At 40.5% G+C, this 24,368-nt stretch overlaps 1 protein-coding gene across 3 annotated transcripts in view; it reads left to right on the top strand.

The window, feature by feature from the left end:
• Nucleotides 1-24,368, top strand: part of RNF128 (ring finger protein 128) — a 103,176-nt gene that overhangs the window by 26,931 nt on the left and 51,877 nt on the right. For 2 of the 3 annotated variants that reach the window (XM_081565392.1, XM_081565393.1), the window contains exon 1: nucleotides 11,749-12,454. The exons of the other annotated variant lie outside the window; for it this stretch is intronic. In XM_081565392.1, coding sequence (XP_081421518.1) covers nucleotides 11,962-12,454 — 493 coding nt within the window. In that variant the 5' untranslated portion in view covers nucleotides 11,749-11,961. Of the gene's footprint in view, nucleotides 1-11,748; nucleotides 12,455-24,368 lie in introns of those variants that run through there. 3 annotated transcript variants of the gene reach the window in all.

Raw genomic sequence — 24,368 nt, 5'->3', positions numbered from 1 at the left:
ATCAATCCATCCTAAAGGAGATGAGTCTTGAGTGTTCATTGGAAGGACTGATGTTGAAGCTGAAACTCCAATACTTTGGCCACCTCATGCGAAGAGTTGACTCATTGGAAAAGACCCTAATGCTGGTAAGGGTTGGGGGCAGGAGGAGAAGGGGACGACAGAGGATGACATGGTTGGATGGCATCACCAACTCGATGGACATGGGTTTGGGTAAGCTCCGGGAGTTGGTGATGGACAGGGAGGCCTGGCGTGCTGCGGTTCATGGGGTCGCAGAGAAGTCAGACATGACTCAGCGACTGAACTGAACTGAATGAAGAAGAGCTTGAATCAAATACCTGCAGTGATCATCCGGGTATGCGTGCTAAGTCACTTCAGTCCTGTCCGAGTCTTTGTGACCCCATGGACTGTAGCCAGCCAGGCTCCTCTGTCCATGGGATTTCCCAGGCAAGAACGTTGTCCATGTCTCCTTCCCAGGCAAGGAGAGGGATGCCATGCCGTCTTTCAGGGGATCTTCCCAACAGGGATCAAACCCAGTACTCTTACGTCTCCTGCATTGGTAGGCGTGTTCTTTACCACCATCACCAAATAAATCAAGACCAAATTCCTAAATACATTATTGAAGATCAACAAAGCCCTAACCTACCTTTTCTCCCCTGTTTCCCAATACTCCTCCTCTTATGCTTAAACAAACTGAAATAATGTTCCCTCAATTCCCCCACTCTTTCCTGACTCTGAGCTTCTGTTTTTGCTATATCCTTTACTGAAATATCTTCTCTCACCTATAAAAATCCCACCTACCCACCCCTCAAGGCCCTGCTCAGACAGATGCTACTTTCTCAATGAAATCTCCCCCAAATCATTAAGTCAAAACCAAGCATTCACACAGGACTTTGTACCCCCTTCCAGCATCCATCTCTCTAACCACTCTTTTGTTTAAATGTCTTGCCGTTGCAATAACATAGATGAGTCTCAAACGCATTTTACTAAGAAATCAGATGCAAAAAAAACTATATACTTAGTGATTCCATTTACATGACATTCTAGAAAAGGAAAAAATGTAGGGACAGAAAACAGATGAAGGGTTGCCAGGGGTAAAGGATGGGTGCAGGGGGAGACTTCACTATAAAGGCATAGTATGTGGAATTTGAGGGAGTGATGAAACTTCTATACTTTGATTGTGGTAGTGGCTACATGACTATATATTTGCCAAAATTTATGGAATTGTATACTAAATAATAGAGAAGTTTATTGTGTGTAAATTATACCTTAACAAACACAGTAGGAAAAAATTAATTCCAGCTAGTCAGCAAACTAAACAGGCTGCCCTACAGTTCTTGCCATCCACTTGCATGTGTGTGCTTAGTCGTGTCCAACTCTTTGGGACCCCATGGGCTACATGTACCCTCCTAGGCTCCTCTGTCCATGGAATTTTCCAGGCAAGAATACTGGAGTGGGTTGCCATTTCCTCCTTCAGGGAATCTTCCTGACCCACGGATCGAACCCACGTCTCCTGCATTGGTAGGCAGGTTCTTTACCACTGATCCACCTGGGAAATCCTGCCATCCACTTACTGTTTTTCAAATGTATTCTAACGTGCCAGGCTAAAAGCTGGCGCTACAAAGAAGAAAAATACATGATCCCTTCTCACAAGGAACTCAGTCTCTGATGGAGAAGATATGTAAATAAATAAATGCACCATAGCATGGAAGATACTATATATGATACAGTGGAGGTATAAAGGAGACAGTGGTCAGATAGACCTAGATTGTTGAGGTCCTAGCCCTCGAAGCTTAGAAATTTCTATTCTATTCAATACACAATGAGAAGTAACATAATCATAGCTATGTTTTAGAAAGTACAGTATGGCAGTAATATGAAGGATGACTTGGAGTGGGACAGAGACTAAAAGCAGGGAGATCAATTAGAAGGCTATTTACAATTGTCTAAGAGAATTAATATCACTTTTCTTCCTTATTAGTAGGCTATTGAGATTAGACTAGGCTTTCAACTAAAGCCTGTACTGCTTATAATCTAGATGCATGTAGGCAAAAACAAAAAGAGGGCTCACAAAATTTTCCTTGGTACAACTGACTCCCAGTAGACTAAGATTCTTAAAGGAGGGACCTTGTTGCAACTGTCATAAGACTTTGTAGACATTAGCAGCTCTAAAAGATATTTATTATTCTAATGAATAAATTCAAGAATGTGTGAATTTTCTTTTAAATCACCAAAGCTCCAAAAGAGAAAAGCATAAATCCTTCATGCTCAGTGATGCTTATCACTTAACATTTTGTATGTCATTCGACAGCCCAGAGGGTTGAGGTTAGCGAAACATTTTATTTTCCTAATTTGAATTCTGACTGCAGTGATCAGTGGGATTAGTCTAGCACATTTTTTCCCTGGAAAGTCCATTTTTTGCTTGTTCACTGCTATGTAACACGACTTGCAGTGACAGGGCTAAGATTCTGTTTAAAAAAAAATAGGGTAACAGCAGGCATTATAAATCTACTTTGTTCTAGTAGATGAGTACTAGAACTACCCCTGGGCTTCCCAGGTGGAAAGTTAAGTGAAAGTGTAAGTCGCTCAGTCGTGTCCGACTCTTTGTAACCCCATGGACTATACAGTCCATGGAATTCTCCAGGCCAGAATCCCAGGTGGTGCTAGTGGTAGAGAACCTGCCTGCCAATGGAGGAGATGCAGAAGACACTAGTTCAATCTCTGAGTCCGGAAGATTCCTTGAAGAACAAAATGGCACCCCACTCCTGTATTATTGCATGGAGAATCCCATGGAAAGAGGAGCCTGGCACACTACAGTCCATGGGGTCACAAAGAATCAGACATGACTGAAGTGACTTACCATGCACACATTACCCTTAAGTAATCGACTATTCCATCTATCTTGGAACTCAAAAATCTCTGCTGAAAATACCGTATGTGCGGCAGAGTTCAAGGCACTGATCTGAGATAGCCTGGTTCCTGGAATGTACGTGCTGAAAAGTGTTCATCCTGCCTTGAATCCAAACAAACAGAAGGTCCTAAAACCAGCAGGATGTTGGGCCCTAAACACCTGTAGAGCCCAAACATATGCTCTCATCGGGTCTCTAAACAAACACCTCAACCATCACTACCTCAGCAAAACTAAGATGTTTAATGAACTGGTGGGATTGTTAAAATAAACTTGATGAACCTCTTCAAACAAATAGGAGTTCAGGCTTTCAATATCTACTTGCTCCCTCTCTTTTCCCCCCACCACACAAAAAACAATCATTGCTAAGCCACTTCATTGCCTCTGCTAAAAGGCTTTCTGTGGCACCAGAGCTGACAACATCCAGAATATTAAGCAGTCATTGGTCTCTGCATCCAAACTACTTTGCTCTAAAGAACATGAAGAATACTGATCCGATCTGGCCCCAGAGTTACACAGACACAGCTTAGAAAAGAGTATATCCACCCTCTGCTAACTGGAAGAATGGCAGCTAAGGGAGAATGTATTTTATGGATTCCTGGATGTGCTGTTGTTCAATGGATCTGGGCATTTTTTCCTTGTGATGGTTCTGTTAGTACTTTTGGTCATTAAAGTTCCTATACTTTATATGGCATGATTTGTGATAAAGTCAAACCAAAGTAAGTTTTGTAGTCATAAAATACCCTTTTGTTGAAGGTGTGCTTGTCTCTTGCCTGTTTCCTGCGACCAACACAACCATGACACTTATCTAATTCTGGTGTGACTGAACTTAATTACTGTGTGAATCATGAGTGGGAGACCAGCTAATTTCAGTTGTCTCAACTGTGTGTTAGTACCTGATCATTATTGCCAGATACTTGTTTACTCCCCGTTTTTGATTGATTTTGAGCTCTGGCCAGCAGCAGCTAATCCTAATGCATATTATTGGCAGCTGTGAATTTTTGACTTTGCCCCTTGGAATACAAAGGCCACCTTTGCCCACACTTTAGCTTCTAAAGAGTAAACCTTGGCCTCACAGGTGATTGTGATTATGCACTACACTATAACTATGTTTATTCTCAAACTGCTTTTCAGAAGCTTCAGTTTTACTAGGAATTACCACATCAGGCTCCTATTATAAAGGAATGCCATTCTGCCTGTAGGTTAAAAAAATACTGCCCATGTACATTTGAAGAACTTAACCCCTCCCTAATTTAGTAAACTGATCTTCTCCATGCCTGCCAGGCCTACTCCCTTCTCCAGCAATTCTGTCATCTGTCCTAGGCAGTGGCAAAATCATAGATAATTTATTTTAGCTACACTAGCTGATCTGGTAGGCTTTAATCTGAAGGAACACTAAGTGGTTCAGAATATATCTACACAATTTTTTCATTATTATTATCATCCCTATTTTGTAGCTGAGAAAGAAGAAACAGAAACTTCCTCGGTGTCACATAACCAGTCCACAGCAAAGTTAAAAATAACAACAGGATCTAGTCTACTGAGTAGCTCAAACAGATTGGAAGTAAACCTCAGGTATGTGGCCATATCTGAAGGGCACAATTCATCAAAAACATTTTCCCCAAGCAGTTGTTTTTCTTTCTTTTAATACACAGAAATCTCTTGTGTTCACAGATTTAATTCTTTGAAAGTCATATTACTAGAAACCTAAAAAGAGAGAGTTAGAGAGAGAGAAGAGATTGCATGAGAACAGATTAATTTCCCAAGTATTTGGTTGAAGAAAAATTTCTTTCAGGTTTTTCTGTAAGATTTTATGGAAAAATCCAACAAATTTTTTGGCCAACCCAATACATTGTCCTGATACTGCAGGTGAGGGTAAAAAATCACTCACATCCATCGTTCCCTCCAAGCACCTCCCTTGCCCAACTTTCCCCTTGGAACCATTGCTGATCCCATGCCTTGGGCTCTTCCCTACTCATATCCCTTTTTAGCAATCTGGGATCCCCACAATCATCCCCCAACCTCAAGATAGCTAACTTGATTGCCCTTCCCCATAGCAATCAACTTGACACAATTCACTTCCAGTTGTCTTCACTGTCCTTATCAGTATGGTTCCTTTCTGTACTAGTTTGCATCAGTGAACAGAAAACACCCTTTCCACACATAACACATGTTCAAGCACTCCTCTTCACACAAGCATGGGAGCCAGTGTGTACAATCGATGTAGACATTTATAAAGGATGATGAAGCACTTGACTAAATGGACTTTCATTATTTCTGTTATCTAGGCTTTTTAGGGCTGCTCAGCAAGAAATCAGTGCACTCTGGTGAAGGGGTTCTTAGTAGGTTGAATGTGTTACCGGATCTGACTGAAAAACAACAAATCTTTCCCCCTTGTAGTAATACCGTCACTATGTATGTGGAGAAGAAGTACAGCAAAGTGAAAATGGCATAGAATTTGGAGTCAAATGTAACTCCCATGTGAATTCCAACTCTGCCACTTACTAGCTGTGTGACCTTCAGCAAGAAACTTCACTTTTCTGAGCCTCATTTTTCTCATCTGAAAATAATAGGATTTTATCACTGGTTGTAAGAATCAAATGATATAAATAATACATGTAAAGTGTCTGGCACATAGTAAGTTCTCAATAAATATGTTTCCTTCCTACTCCTACTGTGGTAGGTAGTTTATGGAATGAAAAGTTGTACAAGAAGAGTGTAGTTTTGTTCTAAGACATGGAGTCAAATTCCAATTCGATCATTAAGTTATTCCCTAATGGGTGATCTCAGCAAGTTACTTAACCTGAGCACACATTTCTCCTCTGGTAAGATGTAGCATATAATACTTAACACATGGGTATAACGTGTCTGGCTCCTGGCAGGTTCTCAATGGTAGCTATTACTGTTACAGGTATGAGAAGACTGTTCTTAGACTGTTCTTAGATTCATATATAGCACACCTACTATTGTAAAGCCCCTCTCTGAAATTCTGTCTTTTCTTTGAGTGCATGAAATCTTTGTTTAAAAAAAATCTGTTGTTTTCTAATGGTTGTATACCCACTTGAGCTGACTGAGGTTTACCTGCACTTGCAAGTCATGGGACATAATTTGAAAGCATGCCACAGCACCACATTCGGGGTTTAGGGTTCTGTTTCGTTTGGCTGTTTGCTGTCTCCGCACTGCCATCTTCTTCTTGCTATCCAAAGGGCAACTGCCTCAAGTGGAAATTTGTTGCCATACATTCTCTGCACCTATATTGTCAAGCTGTTTGGCTACAGCATGGCTTTGATGCCAGGTCACCAGTTGTCCCAGATGGTACTTTGCCACTTATTTAAAGGTAAGAAGCCAGATGTGGCGTCTAATTTCCTGGAGACATATTAAAGGCTGAACACTCTTGTTCATCTCTGCACCACTACAGAAACCCCATGTGACCGGAAACTTAATCAGCTGCTGTGGTACCCTGCTGTTGCTTCTGCAGTATGCTGCTCTGTTTACCAGTTCATCATTAGATAGTGCACTGCTCAGGGTGGCTTTCAGTTCAGTGTTGCTGATATACATATTTGGCAAGGTTAGCCTTTGTGGTAGGATTTGAGGAGTTGAAAAAGACTCCTGGCCCAAATATATCTCTGTCACTGGTCACAGTGACTGAAATGCATGCAAGAAAGTTTTCACATGAACTTTCCTTCTTGGGTGTAAGGCAATGTTAGAATGCAAATACCACTCTCAAGAGGAAAGATACTGGGTCATTACTGGCTATTAATACTTAAAGTCAGAAGTGCATTGAAATCCTGACTCTATTACTAGCTATATGAGCTTAGGGAGTCGCTAATCCTCTCTGAAACAGTTTTTTTTCTGAAAATAAGGATAATAGCAGACTTCCCTGGTGGTCCAGTGGTTAAAACTCTGCCTTCCAAGGCAGGAGGTTGGGTTCCATCCCTGGTTGGGGAACTAAGATCCCACATGCCAAAGGTGCAGCAAAAAAAAATAATAATAATGAAAATAAGGATAATAATGGAGGGTTGTAAGAATTAATGAGATAATGCATGTAAAGAGCATAGTAAACACTCAATGAACAATAGCTCTTATTAGCCTTTGGGACAGTAGGACCCGGAAGGAATACATCTATAACTGGTAAACTCAGTTTGAGAGCTGGGAAAAGGTGAAGTCTGGTACAGGGAAACTGCTCATAGCAAAGACCCTGGTGGAGTGCTGATAATACAGCTGGGGAAGAGCATGGAAACTCTGGGGAGCTGGGGTAGGAAGAATTGGATGGGAGGAAGAGGAAAGACTGAAGCAAAATCACAGTACATCTCTAGGAACTTTCCAACAAGAAAAGCGCAGTACTATTCAGGATGCAGTGCTCTGGGAGGTAGTAAGCTTTGACACTGGGAGTGTTCAAGCAGAAGCTGGGTGCTGGCCACCTGTCAGGAATACTCTAGTCTACCCCAGAGTAGACTACAAATCACCTGGGAATTTTGTTTAAATGCAGATTCTGATTTAGCAGGTCTAGGTGGAACCTGAGAGTTTTCACTTCTCAGGAGCTCACTGACGATGCTGATGCTCCCGATCAACAGATCTCACTCTTAGTAGCAAAGGCTCTGTTGCAGTTTGAAGAGAAATCATAATGAGACAGATGGATTTGGTTAGGGAAAGCTAGAGAGTTACCCAGACAAGGCTCCATAAAATGGGAGCACTCTGATGCAGTCAGGATCTACAGTCTGGCCCTTAGCTTCATAAGCTTTGTAATTTGATTGGTAGTATAACCAGAGCCTGGGCTCCTGGGGACTGACTCATGCTTAACCAAATTCACAAGAGACCCATATACAAGTCAGAATGCCAACTGATTAATTTCTAATGAGAAGTATAACTTCCAAGAGGAACAGATACTAGTGTTTTCTGATCAGTGCATTATCTCCCTGTAGGCATATTTACAGGAGGAGCTAAATGATAATAAGAAGGTTGCTTGGTGAGGATGGACTCATAGCAAGGGGAGTTCATAGGATGATTTTAACAGTTCATGTTATCAATCTATGATAGTCTGATACCTCCATCTCCACCACTGGGCTAGAATGGTCTAGGGTGAGGGTGTTAGCCTCAATACCAAGTCTGTTTTGCCCTCATACAATTCAGATGATATACGTAAGCCTAGGTCTGGTAATATCATTCACTTGATCCACTTCAATATAAATGTACAATCTACACTCATCATTACGAAAAGTTTAAAATATGGAGAAAAGTTGAAAAAATATTATAGCAAGCACCTATATACCCACCATCCAGATTCAACAATTGTTATCATTTTGCCATATTTACTTTATGTCTCTGTGTGCACACATGTGCATTGAGCCTACACTGTTTAACATAGATTGCTGAACTCTTCATGCTCTGGCACAACCCACTTGACCTGCTCCACTCCTCCTGGCTCCCCCTTTGCAACCCAGACATATCTAACTATTGAATGGGAGTTCCCTGAATGTTCCCTGCTATTTATTACCTATTGCCTATGTCTGAATATCCTTAGTTTCTTTTTCCTTGATTAACTCTATTTGTTCGTAAAGACAGCCATGCCCATGTTGCAGCCTATACTCTTCTCAGTGATAACATGTATTACGCTCTGCTGTTATTTGCTTGCCTCTCTTCGTGGCTCAGATGTTAAGAATCTACCTGCAATGTGGGAAACCAGGGTTCAATCCCTGGGTAGGGAAGATCCCCTGGAGAAGGAAATGGCAACCCACTCCAGTATTCTTGCCCAGAGAATCCCATGGACAGAGGATCCTGTTAGGTTATAGTCCATGGGGTCACAAAGAGTCGGGCACAACTGAGTGACTAACACTTTGACTTTCTTACTAAACTATGAATTCCTTGAGGGCAGGGACTGTTTCATTTGTCCCTGTATACCTGTACCTCTCAAGTGTCTTGTGCTTAGTAGGTGTTCAGTAATCAGAAAATTCAACTGCCAGCTGGACAGTTCTACCTAGTTACATCATGGGTACCTTGAATTCAACATGTCTAAACTGAAATAATTTCTCCTCCTACTGACTCTACATATTTAAAACCCTCCTCCTAATTAAATGCCATTCAGTCTTTCAAGTCAAAAACCTCAGAGCAGTCCCTAACTCTTCCCTCTCATTCATCCTCCAAACAAGTCTCGTTGATTCTATCTCCAAAATACACTACAATCTGTCCATTTCTCTTTATCTCCACTACCTATTTAGTCTGGGCCACCTTCATTTCTCACCTGGAGAGCACTGCCAACAATCCTGTGTCTGGGTTCCCTGCAGACAGAGGATTCCCTGCAGGAGACTCTTGTCTCCTCCAAATTTTTATTCACAGAGAAGCCATAATAATCACTAAAATTCAGATCTGATTTTGTGACTCCCTGCTTAAACCCTGATTATATTACTCCTTGCTTTTGGATCAAGTTCAAACTCCTTAGCTTTACCCAAAGGACTCTCAAGAACTGACCCCTTTGAACCTCTATAACTCTCTCTCTTGTACTCCGGGTTCCAAACACTTGGTGTTTATAGAGTCTGTAGTACTTGTTGTTTCTCAACATTTTCAGTTTCATGCGTCAGTGCCTTTTCTTGTATTGTTCTCTGTCTAGAAAGGCTGACACTTTCAAAATCAGCACAATTGTAACCTCCTCTGGGAAGCTTTTTCTTAACTTCCCAGTCTGAGTTAGTTCCTCTTCTCCAACACCCACTACTGCCCTACACCTACCTCTAGCATCTCTCTTACACTATATACATCCAGCACTCTATACATAGCACAATGATCAGTTTGCTTCTTTGTCTCATCACGATAATTTATGAGCTTTCTGAGAGCAGAGTTAATGTCTTATTTTTTAATCCCAATGCTTAGCCCATGATTGGCATATAGGAGATTGCAATAAATATTTAAGAAAAGACAGAATGAATATTGATAAATGTCTCTCCAAACTTCATTATTGTAAACACCTCATAAAAGATCTCTTTTCTTTTGAACACACTGTTTCCTCAAAGGACCATATAGTTGTTTGTCACGCAAGTAATATTGATTGAATGTGGAGTGCTCTTTACCAGCAATTTCAGACAACTTCTGGAATCATACCATTTCTTTAGATGGCAGATGCTATCCTTTTATTTTACTCTAGGTAATTTTTATCTAAGAGAGTAACATAATCAGTAGTTGGGGGTGCCATGCTATTGGTCCCATATACTTCCCTTGATCTCTAACGTCTCTTTCAACACCTACAGTTCATGGTTCACAAAACTGCCCATTTATTTGGATTCTAGGTGCTGTTTAGTTATGGTATTAATTTTCCTCTAGGTTTCTCTCAAACCATAAGGGTATCAAGTGCAGAATTGTCCCACGCTTAATCTTTGCAAATAATATTGATTAAGTAAACATTGGGCCATGGGTGTGAAATGATTGATTAGGAACCTAACAAATGTTGGGCTGGATAAAGTAAATTATATTTATTTGAACTGAAAAAAATTGTTAAAACTAGACATTCTTTCTCTGATTATTACTTCAAAGTAACAACCCTGATATTCTTTAAAAAGTACTGGGTCCCTGACTGTTTAATAATAATAGTATTTAACAGATATAATTTTTATATTCTGCTAGTGAAGTGAAAGCCTCTCAGTCCTGTCTGACTCTTTGCGACCCCATTGACTATACAGTACATGGCATTCTCCAGGCCAGAATACTGGAGGGTAGCCTTTGTCTTCTCCAGGGGATCTTCCCAACCCAGGGATCCAACCCAGGTCTCCCACATTGCAGGCAGATTCTTTACCGGCTGAGCCACAAGGGAAGCCCTATACTCTGCTAAGCACTGTTCTAAGGGCTTTATATGTATGAACTCATTTGGTCACCTGGACAAGTCTATGAGGTAGGTACTATTATCACCGCCATTTTACAGATGATGAGGAAACTGAGGCACGGAGAAGTAATTTCGCCAAGGTCGAAGGTTATCTATGTGTCAGACACTAGAAGTATTAATTCAGTTTAATCCATGCTTATTTATTGAGCACATACTAAATTAACAACTAACAGGGTAAATGAAAATTTTATACTTAAAGTAAGGAGAAATCTTAACGCCAAAGTGCCATGAGAGAATTGTCAAGGTGAATCAGGCTCATTTTTGTTAGTGGGCAATGGAGAAAGATTATGTAGTTAAGGTCATGAGTTGGCGGAGACATATCCGGTTGGGTAAATCTGGTTTCCGGAAGATGGAAGAGGCTTAGTTTCGAGGAGTATGAAAACAGTCATTCTTTTTTGAGAGCTAAGACTAGCTTTAGAAGGGGCATCTAATGCAGTATATTTAGGATGAGGTAAGGGTAAAGGAACATACACAGGTATGACGCTTGTTTAGAGCAGGAAAGGAAAAATTTAAAAAAAAAAAAGGTAATGCGCTCTTCCTGCCCCTCCCCCCTTAGAGAATTAGTAAATAGCCTGCCTAGGTACCACCCACCTACCCAAATTCTCTGGACTGCAACTCAGACCCTTAAGAGCTGGGCTTTTTAGAAGTACTTTTCGCATTCTGGCACCTTAAGCCTGAACAGCCTTGTGGGCAAAGGTTACGAGGGAAACAAATACATTCTTGCAGTTCAAAATGGACTCGAATCCTACCAGCGAGCGTTTCTGTTCGCGCTGATTCCACAGTTCCTCACCTGTCCATTTTTCATACGACTCGACACACCTGACCACACAGCTTCCGATCCTAGTCTAAAGCCTTCCGCTCCTGCTACCCTTTTAAGAGGCGGTCCCGCAGTGTCCTTTCCTCCCTCCCAGCCACCTCTACCCCCAGCCGGAGGGGCGGAGCTTCGCGCTAAAACCCCGGAGCCCGACGCGGCCCCGGCAGTCGCGGAGAGGAGTGGAGCCACAAAGGGCTTCCTCTGCGGCAACATCTTCGGCGCCGCTACGTGCCCGCCGGCTCTGACCCAGCCCGCCGCGCGTGCCAGTCTCTCCCCGTCCTCTCCCTACCTGGCGCGCACCTGGCCCAGGCCGGGGTCCCACCGAGAGTCGGGAAGGCGCGTGCCAGGGGCCCTAGGGAACCGCAGAGCGCGCATACCATGGGGCCGCTGCCAGTGGCCGGGGTCTTCTGCCGCGGTGGTTGTGGCTTTTCCCGATTGCTGGCCTGGTGCTTCCTGCTGGTTCTGAGTCCGCAAACCCCCGGCTCCAGGGGAGCCGAAGCCGTGTGGACCGCGTACCTCAACGTGTCCTGGCGGGTTCCGCACACCGGAGTGAACCGCACCGTGTGGGAGCTGAGCGAGGAGGGCGTGTACGGCCAGGATTCGCCGCTCGAGCCCGTGGCTGGGGTCCTGGTACCGCCCGACGGGCCGGGGGCGCTCAACGCCTGTAACCCGCACACGAATTTCACGGTGCCCACGGTCCCGGGGGACTGGGGCAGCAGCGTGCAAGTGTCTTGGTTGGCCCTCATCCAGCGCGGTGGGGGTTGCACCTTCGCAGACAAGATCCATCTGGCTTACGAGAGAGGGGCGTCTGGAGCCGTCATCTTTAACTTCCCGGGGACCCGCAATGAGGTCATCCCCATGTCTCACCCGGGTGAGTGCAGCTATCTGATTGCGCCCCATCAAACCCCTGCCAAGGCCATTTTTTTCCATATTTCCCTCAGGGTATTCCTCCCCCAGTCCCCTTGCTCCGAAGGAAGACGAGTGTCCTTTCTGTCCCCATCGAGTGAGTCAGGGTCCTCTCTTCCCCGAGCTTCACCCTACATGGGGGTTGGGCGGAAAAATCCTTCAGAATTTGCCTCTTTGGTAGAAAAGGGTAAAAACCAACGGAGTGCGGAGGCTGGCAACTCGAGAACTGTTGGGGTTCTTTGCGTCGTCTTTTCCTGCTGTTTTTGAGGGTGCTTGCATGGGGTGGGCATTGGTGGTGGGCATTGGGTTTGCTATGACTGGGAGGCAGCCTAACCGAGAAGCCTATCTGGAAAATCCCTTCCTCAATCTTGTCCTGATTCGCAGCCTCAGGCCCGCCGCAGATTTTTTTCCCTCCGCTCTCCCTGTTTTCTCTGCGTGTTTCCTCGTATCAGGTACAAGATTGTGTTACTGTGCCCTGTTAACCTCATTCCAGTTTTGTTGGAAACTATGTCCAGCCCTCGGATCCTTCTCTGCCTCGGGGTCTCAGGTCCCAAGTGATTGTTGGCATCACTGCTTTCTTTGGCCTCTGGAAAAAAAAAAAATCTGATTTCGCTTATTGAGTGACAAAACAGGTGATTAGTGTTACTTAAAGGGGAGAGGTTTATGCACGAGGCTAGCTAGCAAGGACCTAGACTTTGGAAAATGTAATCCAGGTAGATCTTACATTTGTGCAGATGAGGTGGGTTACTCTCTTTCCCTTTTCAGTTATCCTTCCAGAAACCCTCTCCCTATTTATATTTAGGTATCCATACCATGTGTACATAGTGATCCTGGGCCCCAAAAGACAAAGAAAAAAATGTCGGGGGATAAAAAGGCAGAGACACATACTAGCAGTATATCATAGTTATTGAGAGCTGGGCCTCAAGTCAGATGTTGGTTAAATTCTAGCTCCATTGCTTACTAGTCCTGTGACCTTGAGCAACTTATTTGAAGTCTAGCCTGGGTTCCCTCCTCAATCAAATGGGAAAGAACTAAGAATGAACCACTCCCACAGGTTTGCCAGGAGGACGAAGTGATTATCCTTTTAGGAGTCACTGGAGAGATGAATCTGCTTGTTTAGCTACTGGAGGTTTTGTGTTTTTCCTAAAATAATGTGTCTGGCCCTGCCTGGAGAGCACTTGTAGAGAGAGTGGCTGGGTGGTATAATGGAAAGGGCACTGAACTGGAACTCAAGAGATTTGAGCTCATTTTAGTCCCTTCTGTGCCTCTACCAGATTTGTGACCTTGTACATGTTACTCACTTAGTCAAATGATAGTACAGAAGTAGGAGGGGGAGGCCAAGTTGCAGATTGTGCAGAGACAAAAATGAACCAAATAAACTCCCTTCCAGCTCTAAAATGCTGTGATTCTTAGATTTTATATTGGGTAAAGACAGCAGCAACTCCATCCTTTTTGGTTGATAATTCATTGATTAGAATGAAAAGACTTTTTAAAGGCTGATAGAAAGGAAGAATAAGCCCTCATAAATTTTAAAGTCTTTCCATTTCAATTGGCTACTCACATGCAAGGTTTTGACTTTGCCTCCTCCAAATGAGATTCGTTTGCACGGATGATTTGAATTGAAAAGTACTCTTTAATTAGAGAGTTCTGGTTTAGACTGCTTTCATCCTACTTCTGTTTAAGGATATAAGCTTATATTTATCTGATGGTTTTAGGGGACAATAAAATTAATTTTTTTTGCATTCCTACTATGTTCCAGGCACTCTGCATACATCTTACTTACACTTTGTGGAGAGATAGTATGGTGTACTAGGAAAAGCACAGGCATTGTAGTCAAGAATGAGAATCAAATTCTGAATTTACCACATAATAGCTTTGTATCCTTGGTCAGATTTTTTAACTTGGTACTGAGTCTCAGTTTTCCCATCTGTAAGATGGAAATATTTACATTACTGTGATCATTAAAGATAATGTATGTAAACTACCTAGCAGATAATAAATACTCAGTTAAAAGTTAGTTATTATAATAGGCTAATGCTAACAAGATGCAAAAAAATTAATGAGCAAACAAAGGCTTACACAACTGTCAGGGTAAAGGCAAATACATTGGGAATCTAAGCATGGCTCTTTTGTTTCAGAATACTATATAGAAATAAAGCCCTAAATGTCGATCACTTAATTAAAACTCAGAAGAGTGTTTTGACACTTTAAAAATGAGTTATTATCTGAGATGTAGCAATGAATTATTATCTGACTGTAGCAATGTTACACTTAGGTTAACTAGCTGAAAGAGCTAGCTAGTTACTTGAGGAATGGAATCACATTTCTCCCTTTAACTCCTGGAGAAACTACTTTTCAACACAGGGGAAAATCACTTTGCATTTTATCCACGTATGTTGTTAAATATTTTGTTTGCAAAGTGCTGTGTTGTTTGCTTTGCTCATTCTTGAGAGTAATCCCAGGGTTCGTTGTAATCTCTGGTCAAAAAATGATTTGGATCCTAGTGGCAGAGGTAAGACTGAAGTTTAAGTGTTGATTAACTTAATATATATTGCCATGAATTCTACAAGGGCTGCCGAATGTGGAAAAGTCATTGCTGTGAACTTTGTTTTACAAAACCTTTCTCCACCCCCTCTCACAGGGGCCTGTGCTTGAATTGTCCTTCAATGGAATTTGTGCTGATCATCCACACTCCTACCTATCACAGTCCTGTGACCACGAAGATCCATTTGTTCAAGTAATAGAGCTAACTGGTTTAGAGCAGTAGCTTTAAAAGTTTTGTCTATGGAGAGAAACTCCACTATATAACCATGATCAATTAGAAAAATCAGGCTGTTTTTATGGATACCAAATTTTCCCAAAGGGTAGCTATAGCCTTGCAGCAACCTAGCAGTTTATTTCTGTATACTATCTTCCAGAAAATCTTGATTCACTCAGATAAAAAATTTGTAAATGACAGATTTTTATTAACAGCTGATCCTGCAATCTCTGGATATTTTTCATTCAAATTGATCCAGAAACGGGGAAGAAAATTCAGAGAAAATTTTGGTTTCACAGTTAAATCACTATTCGTGTCTTATTTAAATATGAAAATCAGATAAGAAGCGGCCAAAACTTAGAGTAAGCACTAAAGCCGTCTAAAATACAGGGTTGTCACGATGAGACACGTTGCGCATGCTCTTGTTATTGCACAACTAACTAGTCTGCTTTCCCAAGCAGATGAGCCTGAGCCTTGCATGCTTTCTAATTGAACACAGCCCACGGGCTGAAGTGGTGTCAGTACTTCCTTGTATAGTTTTCCTTGAGTCAACATGTGCAGGCATGAGTTTAGTGAAAGACCTGTACAAAGCTTCCACCTTCATAATCCATGACGTGCTTACAAGAACTTGAAACATATTCAAAGTGATGGCAGGAGAAGCATTATTCCTGAGGGCTGTGAAAAAGTGAATGAACCAAGCCATTTAAGTTAACGATTTGGTGGTCTCCCTTGGAATAGAGTTTGCTATATAAAACAGTTGCTTGTTGTATACATTGTTGAAAGACCTCTTAGAGCATATTAAGATGACCTTTGCCACTTTTTATTTATTTATTTATTTATCTTTTACTTTTTGGCTGCTCAGTGCAGCATGTGGGATCTTAGTTCTCCAACCAGGGATAGAACCTGTTCCGCCTCCAGTGGGAGTCAGGAGTCCTAACTGCTGGACTGCCAAGGAAGTCCCCAAGTTTTTTTTTTTCTTTAATTGAAATATACTTGATTTATAGTGTTGTGTTAATTTCAGGTGTATAGCACAGTGATTCAGATATATATACACACACACACACACACACATATATATTCTTTTTCAGATTCTTTTCCCTTATGTGCATGCTTAGTTGCTTCAGTCTTGTCTGACTCTTTGTGACCCCATGGACCATAGCCCGCCAGGCTCCTCTGTTGGTGGGATTTTTCCGGCAAGAATGCAGGAGTGGATTGCCATGCCCTCCTCCAGGGGATCTTCCCAACCCAGGGATCAAATCCGTGTCTCCTGCATTGCAGGTGGATTATTTGCCTGCTGAGCCGTTGGGGAAGGCCCAATTCCCTTATATTTATACATTATAAAATATTGAGTATAGTTCCCTGTGCTATACAGTAGGTCCTTGTTGATTATTTATTTTATATAAAGTACTGTGTATATGTAAATCTCAAACTCCCTCCCCCTGCCACTTACTATTTTTAAAATCTTAGGCCAGTATTTTACTTCTCTATGTCTTAGTTTTCTCCTATGTAAGATGGACATAATAAAAAACTTGCCTGATAAGGCTAATGGAATTAAATGATATAATACAGATAAAGTGTTTAACACAAAGCCTGACATATAGGAAGCAACTATAATTTTTCTTAGGATAGGATAGTTAAATGTATTTTAGAAATACATTTAGAGTTAGGATAGGGATAGTTAACTGTATTTTAGAAGATGAAAATTGATTTGTATGTTTGTGGTATATAATTTGAAAATGAATAGCCAAGAGTACTCCAAGGTCCGTATTATCTGACATCTAACTGTAACTCTTTAGGAATAAGTTGAGTAAACTGAATGCTTTACAAGAAAATGATCTTTTGGCCTGCATATGTTTGTCGTTCTTTTCTCAAATAACTGCTTGTCCCTTGAGTAACCAATCTCTTTTCCATTCACAAGGACTTTGGAATAGGATTTTCCACTGGTTTATTACCACCCAGTTCCATCTCAACCATTTGACATTTAGTTTTTATTCTGCTTTGAGTTTTGCTGTTGTTTGTTTTTTAATTTTTATTTTTTACCCCCTAGTAAGTTGACATCAAAAAGAACCTCTTTAGGCTCAAAAAGAAGTTGAGAAGAGATTGGGTGGTGATGATTTACCAAGGTGAAATACCATTCCAAAATCTGTTCTCATGTTCATGCTTTTTGATCTCTCTGCAGAACTGTATTTGATATTGTTGACCACTCCTTTGAAACTCCTTCCCAAGCAGTCTCTTGCTTCTCTTTTGTGTCATTTCTGTTATTTTATTAACACATTCATCGCACACCTTTTCTTCCTTGCATTCACATCCAGGCCCCCAACACTCTCCCTCTAATAAGTATCTGCCACGTCCAGAAGATTTTTCCATCTTCTACATATGTTCCCTTCTCCCTCGCAATTGTCGTTACACTGCTTACAGTTCCAAATGTCTTCTAATGGAAACAACTGCTTAGCCTCCTAATTGGTCTCCCTGCCTTCAGTCACTTCTTCCTTTCAGTTCTTCTTCCACATGGCCACTGGCGCATAGCTCTGGACACGCATATGCCATTACTCAAGAGCCCATTGCTTATAATTTTTAGATTATGTTTCTCAGCATGGCATATAAACTCTTAATAATCTAGTCCCAACCTATTTTTGAAGCTTTATGTACCTCTTGTTTGATATTCATCCTGAAACATATTCTCTACCCTTTCCCATTATCATTCCTTTGCTCATACTTCTGCTTTTGCCTATGTACCCTTTTCTTCCCAGCTCTGTTGATCAGAAACTTACCCATCCTTCAAACCCAACACAGATGCTTCCTCATCTTTGAAGGTTTTCATAATTCCTTCTTTTCCTCTTCTCACCACAACCCCTGCAACCAAAAACAAAATAATCTCTTATTTCCCATAGAATTCCATCCCTTGTAAGTACTTTCTGCATTTTGCTGGTAGTTTTTGTTCGTGTATTTTCTCTTCCTACTGTATTGTAATCATTTTAATGTTTTATTAATTTCATATTCCCCATAGGAACCTTTATGAACTTCCGTGTTGGCTCAGTGGTAAACAATCTGCCTGCCAATGCAGGAGATGCAGGTTCTATCCCTGGGTTGGGAAGATCTCCTGGAGGAGGAAATGGCAACCCACTCCAGTATTCTTGCCTGGAAGATCCTATGGACAGAAGAGCCTGGCAGGTGTACATGGGGTAGTAAAAGAGTCGGACTTGACTTCGTGACTAAACAACAACAATTTAGAAATCTTTTTACTGTATGTGCTCTGCAAATACTTGTTGAGTGGCCTTAAATAACACAAGAATGACAGAGGATCATAAGGTTCCCTAGAAAAATATCTGAAAAAAGGGATTGAAATTCAGTTCACTGAACATTTGTCAAGGGTCTAACTATATGCTAAGTACCAAGCTTCCTGCCTCAATGTACAAAAAAAGGAGAAATAAGATTATATAAATACTTTAAGATTGCAAGCACCCTAACTTCTATGGTGGTCACCATCATGTACTAGTTTATGGTTTTTAAATAGTAATATGACCTAGATAACAAAGAAATAATGACAATGAGTATTTCCATTGAACCTTCCCTTTCTATTTTTTTTGATATTTAAAAAATTTGATTTATACCATTCAATTTATGTCTCCAACTAAAGCGCTTCCATTGAACATGTTGGTGAATGTTTAATTCCATAATATAAAAATTCCATAATACAAAAATCAATATAGCTTGATTGATGAATTGTTTTTATAAGCACATAAAGAACTATTTCCCCTAGTCCATGGAAGATGTGTGTTGTCTCATCTAGAATGCATTTAGTCTCTATTCTTAGGCTTCAATGGAGGAAATAGAGGAGAGTACCAAAGGTGTTGTCTAAATTATTTTCTGATTGTAAACTTAACTATGCTTCTTGCAGAAAACTTGGAAAATACAGAAAACTAAAATTAAGAGCTCCACATAATTCCACAATACAGAGATGGTATCATTAATATCCCTTCTTGTCTCTTTTTCCATGTATAGGTATAGTTTGGTATCCTACTTTTATCATGAATATTAATATAGTATTAAGAAAATACAGGCAATTTAAAGGAAAACAGAAAAAGCCATAAATGTAACCATTTTAGCATTTTGGGGTGTTTTTGTTGTCGTTTTCTCCCTTTGCTCTGCATATGTATTATGTAAAGAATTACAATTATATACTAGATATGCAGTTTTGTATCCCACTTCTTGTTGTAAGCATTTTCCCATATAATTAAAAATAGAAAGAGGGTTCTCTTATAAGCTGAAGATGGCAGTCTTTGGTGGGGGTGGGAATTGAGCTTCATTTCCATTAACTAGCAAAAAGAAGTGCAGAAATGGTGATATGGAGGGATGTGAATTGCAACATTTAAAACAAAAATATACCCCCGAGAGCTTTACATAAAATATACTAACTAGTCAAAAACATGATCTGATCTATCCCATATTCATTGCCTATTGTGGCCTTGGCCTTTTGAAAGATTTGATCACCATTTGTGCCTTAGTTCCTCTTCTTCTATAGTATTCTTATAATATTCCTATATTATATGAATTAGGTCACAAATGAGGTTTACACCCAGTTTCCTTGTTGCTTGGTTAAGCAGCACCTCATTGACTAAAATGGCTTTTCGTATTCATGATGGCCACTGAACTAGAAACTATTGTTGGGGTTTTCCCCAAAGTTTACTTGATAGGGTACCACAAATACTGCTTAGGGATGAATAATTTTTTGCTATGTAAATTTTATTGATGAATAATGTACATACCAAAAAGGTACAGAAATAATTAGTGTATAGCTCAGTGAATTTTCACAAAGTGAGCACACTTGTGTAACCAGCACCTGGATCAAGAAGCAGAATAGTCCCAGAACCCCAGAAGACTACCTTGTGCCCCACAGTGAAGAATCTTTGAAGCAGCACAATAGTCAACTTTGTCTTCGGAGGAAATGACTTCTTGCAGCATGTGGTAGGAGCCCACTCACCCACAGAAACAAATCCTACACTGCATTGGAGCTGGTTAACTGTGGTTGATCCTCAGCTACACACTGTAGGGAGTTATTTCCAAGCACTTTTTGACCAAGTTATTAAGCCAGTTCAGAATTGCCACATTTTGCTGTTAACACCCACTTTGGAGCCCTGTGGGCAAAGCAGAGCACAAGGACTCTTTGTTATTTTTCCATTTCCTGTTCTGCCTCTTTCAGCTGTATGTATGTCTTTCTGTATATCATGACATATAATTATTGCCTGAATTTGCCCGTAGGCTTGTTACAATATTGATTGCTTCCAGAAAGGAAGTTTGGTGATTCATGCCTGACTTCATGGGGGCTGTTAGGTTCAGAACCTAGACATGATTTACTTGGTTTTAATGCTTGAATGCTCAAGTTAGATACAAATCAGTGATTTTGAGTTAACCCTATTTATTTTGACCTTTTTTGAAAGAAGATGGTGCTTGAACTCACTTGGTGTGTGTGTATGTTTTTCTCAGGATATCAGTCATTATCATTTCAGATAAAATGTTGAATATGCTTAGTTAAATGCTGCCTGCAACTAAAAAGTCTTAGCCTTTGAAAAGAAAACACACCAAAATGTTAACCTTGGTTATATCCGGTTGGTGGAGTTATAGGTGATTATTGTTCTCTTCATTATAATTTGTCTCTATTTTATGAATTTCCTAAAATGAATGTTTTATACTTGTAATCAGAAAAATAATGTTATTTAAAAATCCAAAATACTCCTATAGTGTTTATAAATCCAAAAGAAAGCATTAATTATCTGACAATACCAATAGCAGGAACAAAGCATACCTAATGATAGAAATGATTTATAGACTATTATGAGAATTTAAAGAGGAATTACTTTGATCTTTTGAATATATCTAGCTCACAAAATTGTTAGCGTGGTCCTTTCTTATTAATACTGTTTTTTTCATATGTAAAATAAGCCTTGAACACTAAAGAACTTTAAAGACTGACTTTTTCTATTTATAATATAGAATGTTTCTCTTCTCTTTACCCTTTGTATTACGATTGGTAATTTTCCTTTCCCCCCTTTTATACATACCTTACCTTTCTTGGTTTTTTATCTATTTCTTTTCCATAAGAGGCCTCCTTGCCCTCACAAGCCCTCTTCAATATGTTTTCCATTCAATACTTTAAAAATTAATGCTAAATTTAATAGCTTAATATGAAGAATCCAATATATTGGCAGTTTTCACCCATGACATGCTGAGTTCATCTGATGACAATTTGTTGTTCAGTCACTCAGTCGTGTCCAATTATTTGTGACCCCATGGGCTGTAGCACCCCAGGCTTCGTCCTTCACTATCTCCTGGAGTTAGCTCAAATTCACATCCATTGAGTCTGTGATGCCATCCAACCATTTCATCCTCTGTCATTCCCTTCTTCTGCCTTCAATCTTTCCCAGCATCAAGGTCTTTTCCAGTGAGTCAGCTCTTTGCATCAGGTGGCGAAAGTATTGGAGCTTCAGCATCAGTCCTTCTGATGAATATTCAGGACTGATTTCCTTTAGGATGGACTGGTTTGATCTCCTTGCAGTCCAAGGGACTCTCAAGAGTCTTCTCCAACACCATAGTTCAAAAGCATCAATTCTTCAGTGCTCAGCTTTCTTTATAGTCCAACTCTCACATCCATATATGACTATTGGAAAGACCATAGCTTTGACTATATGGGCCTTTGTCAGCAAAGTGATGTCTCTGCTTTTTAATACGCTGTCTAGGTTTGTCATAGCTTTTCTTTCAAGGAGCAAGTGTCTTTTAATTTCATGGCTGCAGTCACCATCCGTAGTGATTTTGGAGCCCAAGAAAATAAAGTCTGTCACTGTTTCCATTGTTTCCCCATCTATTTTCCATGAGGTGATGGGACCAGATGCCGTGATCTTAGTTTTTTCAAAGCTGCGTTTTAAGCCAGCTTATTCACTCTTCTTCTTTCACCTTCATCAAGAGGCTCTTTAGTTCTTCTTCACTTTCTGCCTTAAGGGTGGTGGTATCTGCACATCTGAGATTATTGATATTTCTCCCTGCAGTCTTAATTCCAGCTTGTGCTTCATCCAGCCCAGCATTTTGCATGATGTACTCTGCATATAAGTTAAATAAGCAGGGTGACAATATAAAATCTTAATGTACTCCTTTTCCAATTTTGAATCAGTCCATTGTTCCATGTCTGGTTCTAACTGTTGCTTATTCACCTGCATACAGATTTCTCAGGAGGCAGGTAAGATGGTCTGGTATTCCCATCTCTTTAAGAACTTTCCACAGTTTGTTGTGATCCACACAGTCAAAGGCTTTAGCGTAGTCAATGAAGCAGAAGTAGATGTTTTTCTTGAACTCTCTTGCTTTTTTGATGATCCAATGAATGCTGGCAATTTGATCTCTGGTCCCTCTGCCTTTTCTAAATCCAGCTTGTGCATCTGGGAGTTCTCAGTTTACATACTGTTGAAGCCTATCTTGGAGAATTTTAGCCATGACCTTGCTAGTATGTGAAATGAGTGCAATTGTGAGGTAGTTTGAACATTCTTTGGCGTTGGAATCAAAACTGACCTTTTCCAGTCCTGTGGCCACTGCTGAGTTTTCCACATTTGCTGACATATTGAGTGCAGCACTTTCACAGCATTATCATTTAGAATTTGAAATAGCTCAGCTGGAATTCCATCACCTCCACTAGCTTTGTTTGTAGTGATGCTTCCTAAGGCCCACTCCACTTTGCACTCCAGGATGTCTGGCTCTAGGTGAGTGATCACACTATCATAGTTATCTGGTGGCTCAAATCATGAACTCCTTATGGGAAAATTCAGACTTAAATTGAAGAAATAGGGAAGACCACTAGGCCATTCAGGTATGACCTAAATCAAACCCCTTGTGATTATACAGTGGAAGTGACAAATAGATTCAAGGGATTAGATCTGATAGAGTTCCTGAAGAACTGTGGACAGACAGAAGTTCGTAAATTGTACAGGAGGCACTGACGACGATAGCTTTTGTCATTGTAGAAAAGAGGAAGAAATTTTGTGAGAATAAGGACAAAGGAGAATCATGGTATTCTTATTTTACACTTTATTAATGATGTGCAGAACATACAAGCTCAATCAAAATTATATTTAACACATCATTAATATTGAATTACAGATCTTCCTCGACTTAACGATGGAGTTACATCCTGATAAACCCATCATAAATTGAAAATATCATATGTCAAAAATGCATTTAATACACCTAACCTACCTAACATGATATCATGTTCTTTAACATGCTCAGAACATTTATATTAGCCTATAGTTGTGCAAAATCATCTAACACAAAGCCTATTTGATTATCTCATGTGTTGATCTCATGAATCAAAGTGTTGATTATCTCATGTAATTTATTGAACACTGTACTGAAAGTGAAAAACAGAATTATTGTATGGGTACACAATGGTGGTAAATGTATTAGTTGTTTACTTTCGTGGTCACATGGCTGACTGCTGCTGCTCAGTGTCTCAAGAGAGGATTGTACCACTCATATTATAAGTCACACCATCGTAAGTTGGGAACCTTCTGTACTTGTTTTTGGGGGGCTTCTCAGGTGGCACGGTGGTAAAGAATCTGCCTGCCAATGCAGGAGATGCAAGAAATGCTGGTTCGATCCCTGAGTCAGGAATATCCCTTGGAATAGGAAATGGCAATCCGCTGCAGCATTCTTGCCTGGAAGATCCTATGGACAGACAAGCTTAGGGGCTATAGTCCATGAGATTGCAAAGAGGCGGACACAACTGAGCATGCATGTATTTGTTTTTTAATACTTTGCTATGCACAAGTTAGTGGTTTGCACAAGAAACTGTCAAATTCAAGGGTAGCTGTTGTACCACTTCTTTTCCTCTTAGGATACATTTTGTGTCCAATTTTTCTACCTGCTTCCTTTGCCTTTCATAGCTTAATCAATTCTACCTTAGATATATTCTCTATTTCTTTCTCTTTCTCACTCTCGCTTTTATTCTCTCTTGCTGAGTCCCATCTTTACAAAAAAAATTGTGCTTCTTTCTATGTGATGCCATTTCTTTTGAAATGAAATTAGGCATAAAGAAGCCAGTGCTGTCAATATCTTAACAGCCTTACATGTGTCCATAACT

Source organism: Giraffa tippelskirchi, chromosome X (assembly GCF_054371585.1).
Source record: "Giraffa tippelskirchi isolate mGirTip1 chromosome X, T2T-mGirTip1v1.2.pri, whole genome shotgun sequence".
Taxonomy (NCBI): Eukaryota; Metazoa; Chordata; class Mammalia; order Artiodactyla; family Giraffidae; genus Giraffa; species Giraffa tippelskirchi.
The sequence above is the reverse complement of the archived record's forward strand: the minus strand, read 5'-3'. Positions and strand labels throughout refer to the sequence as shown.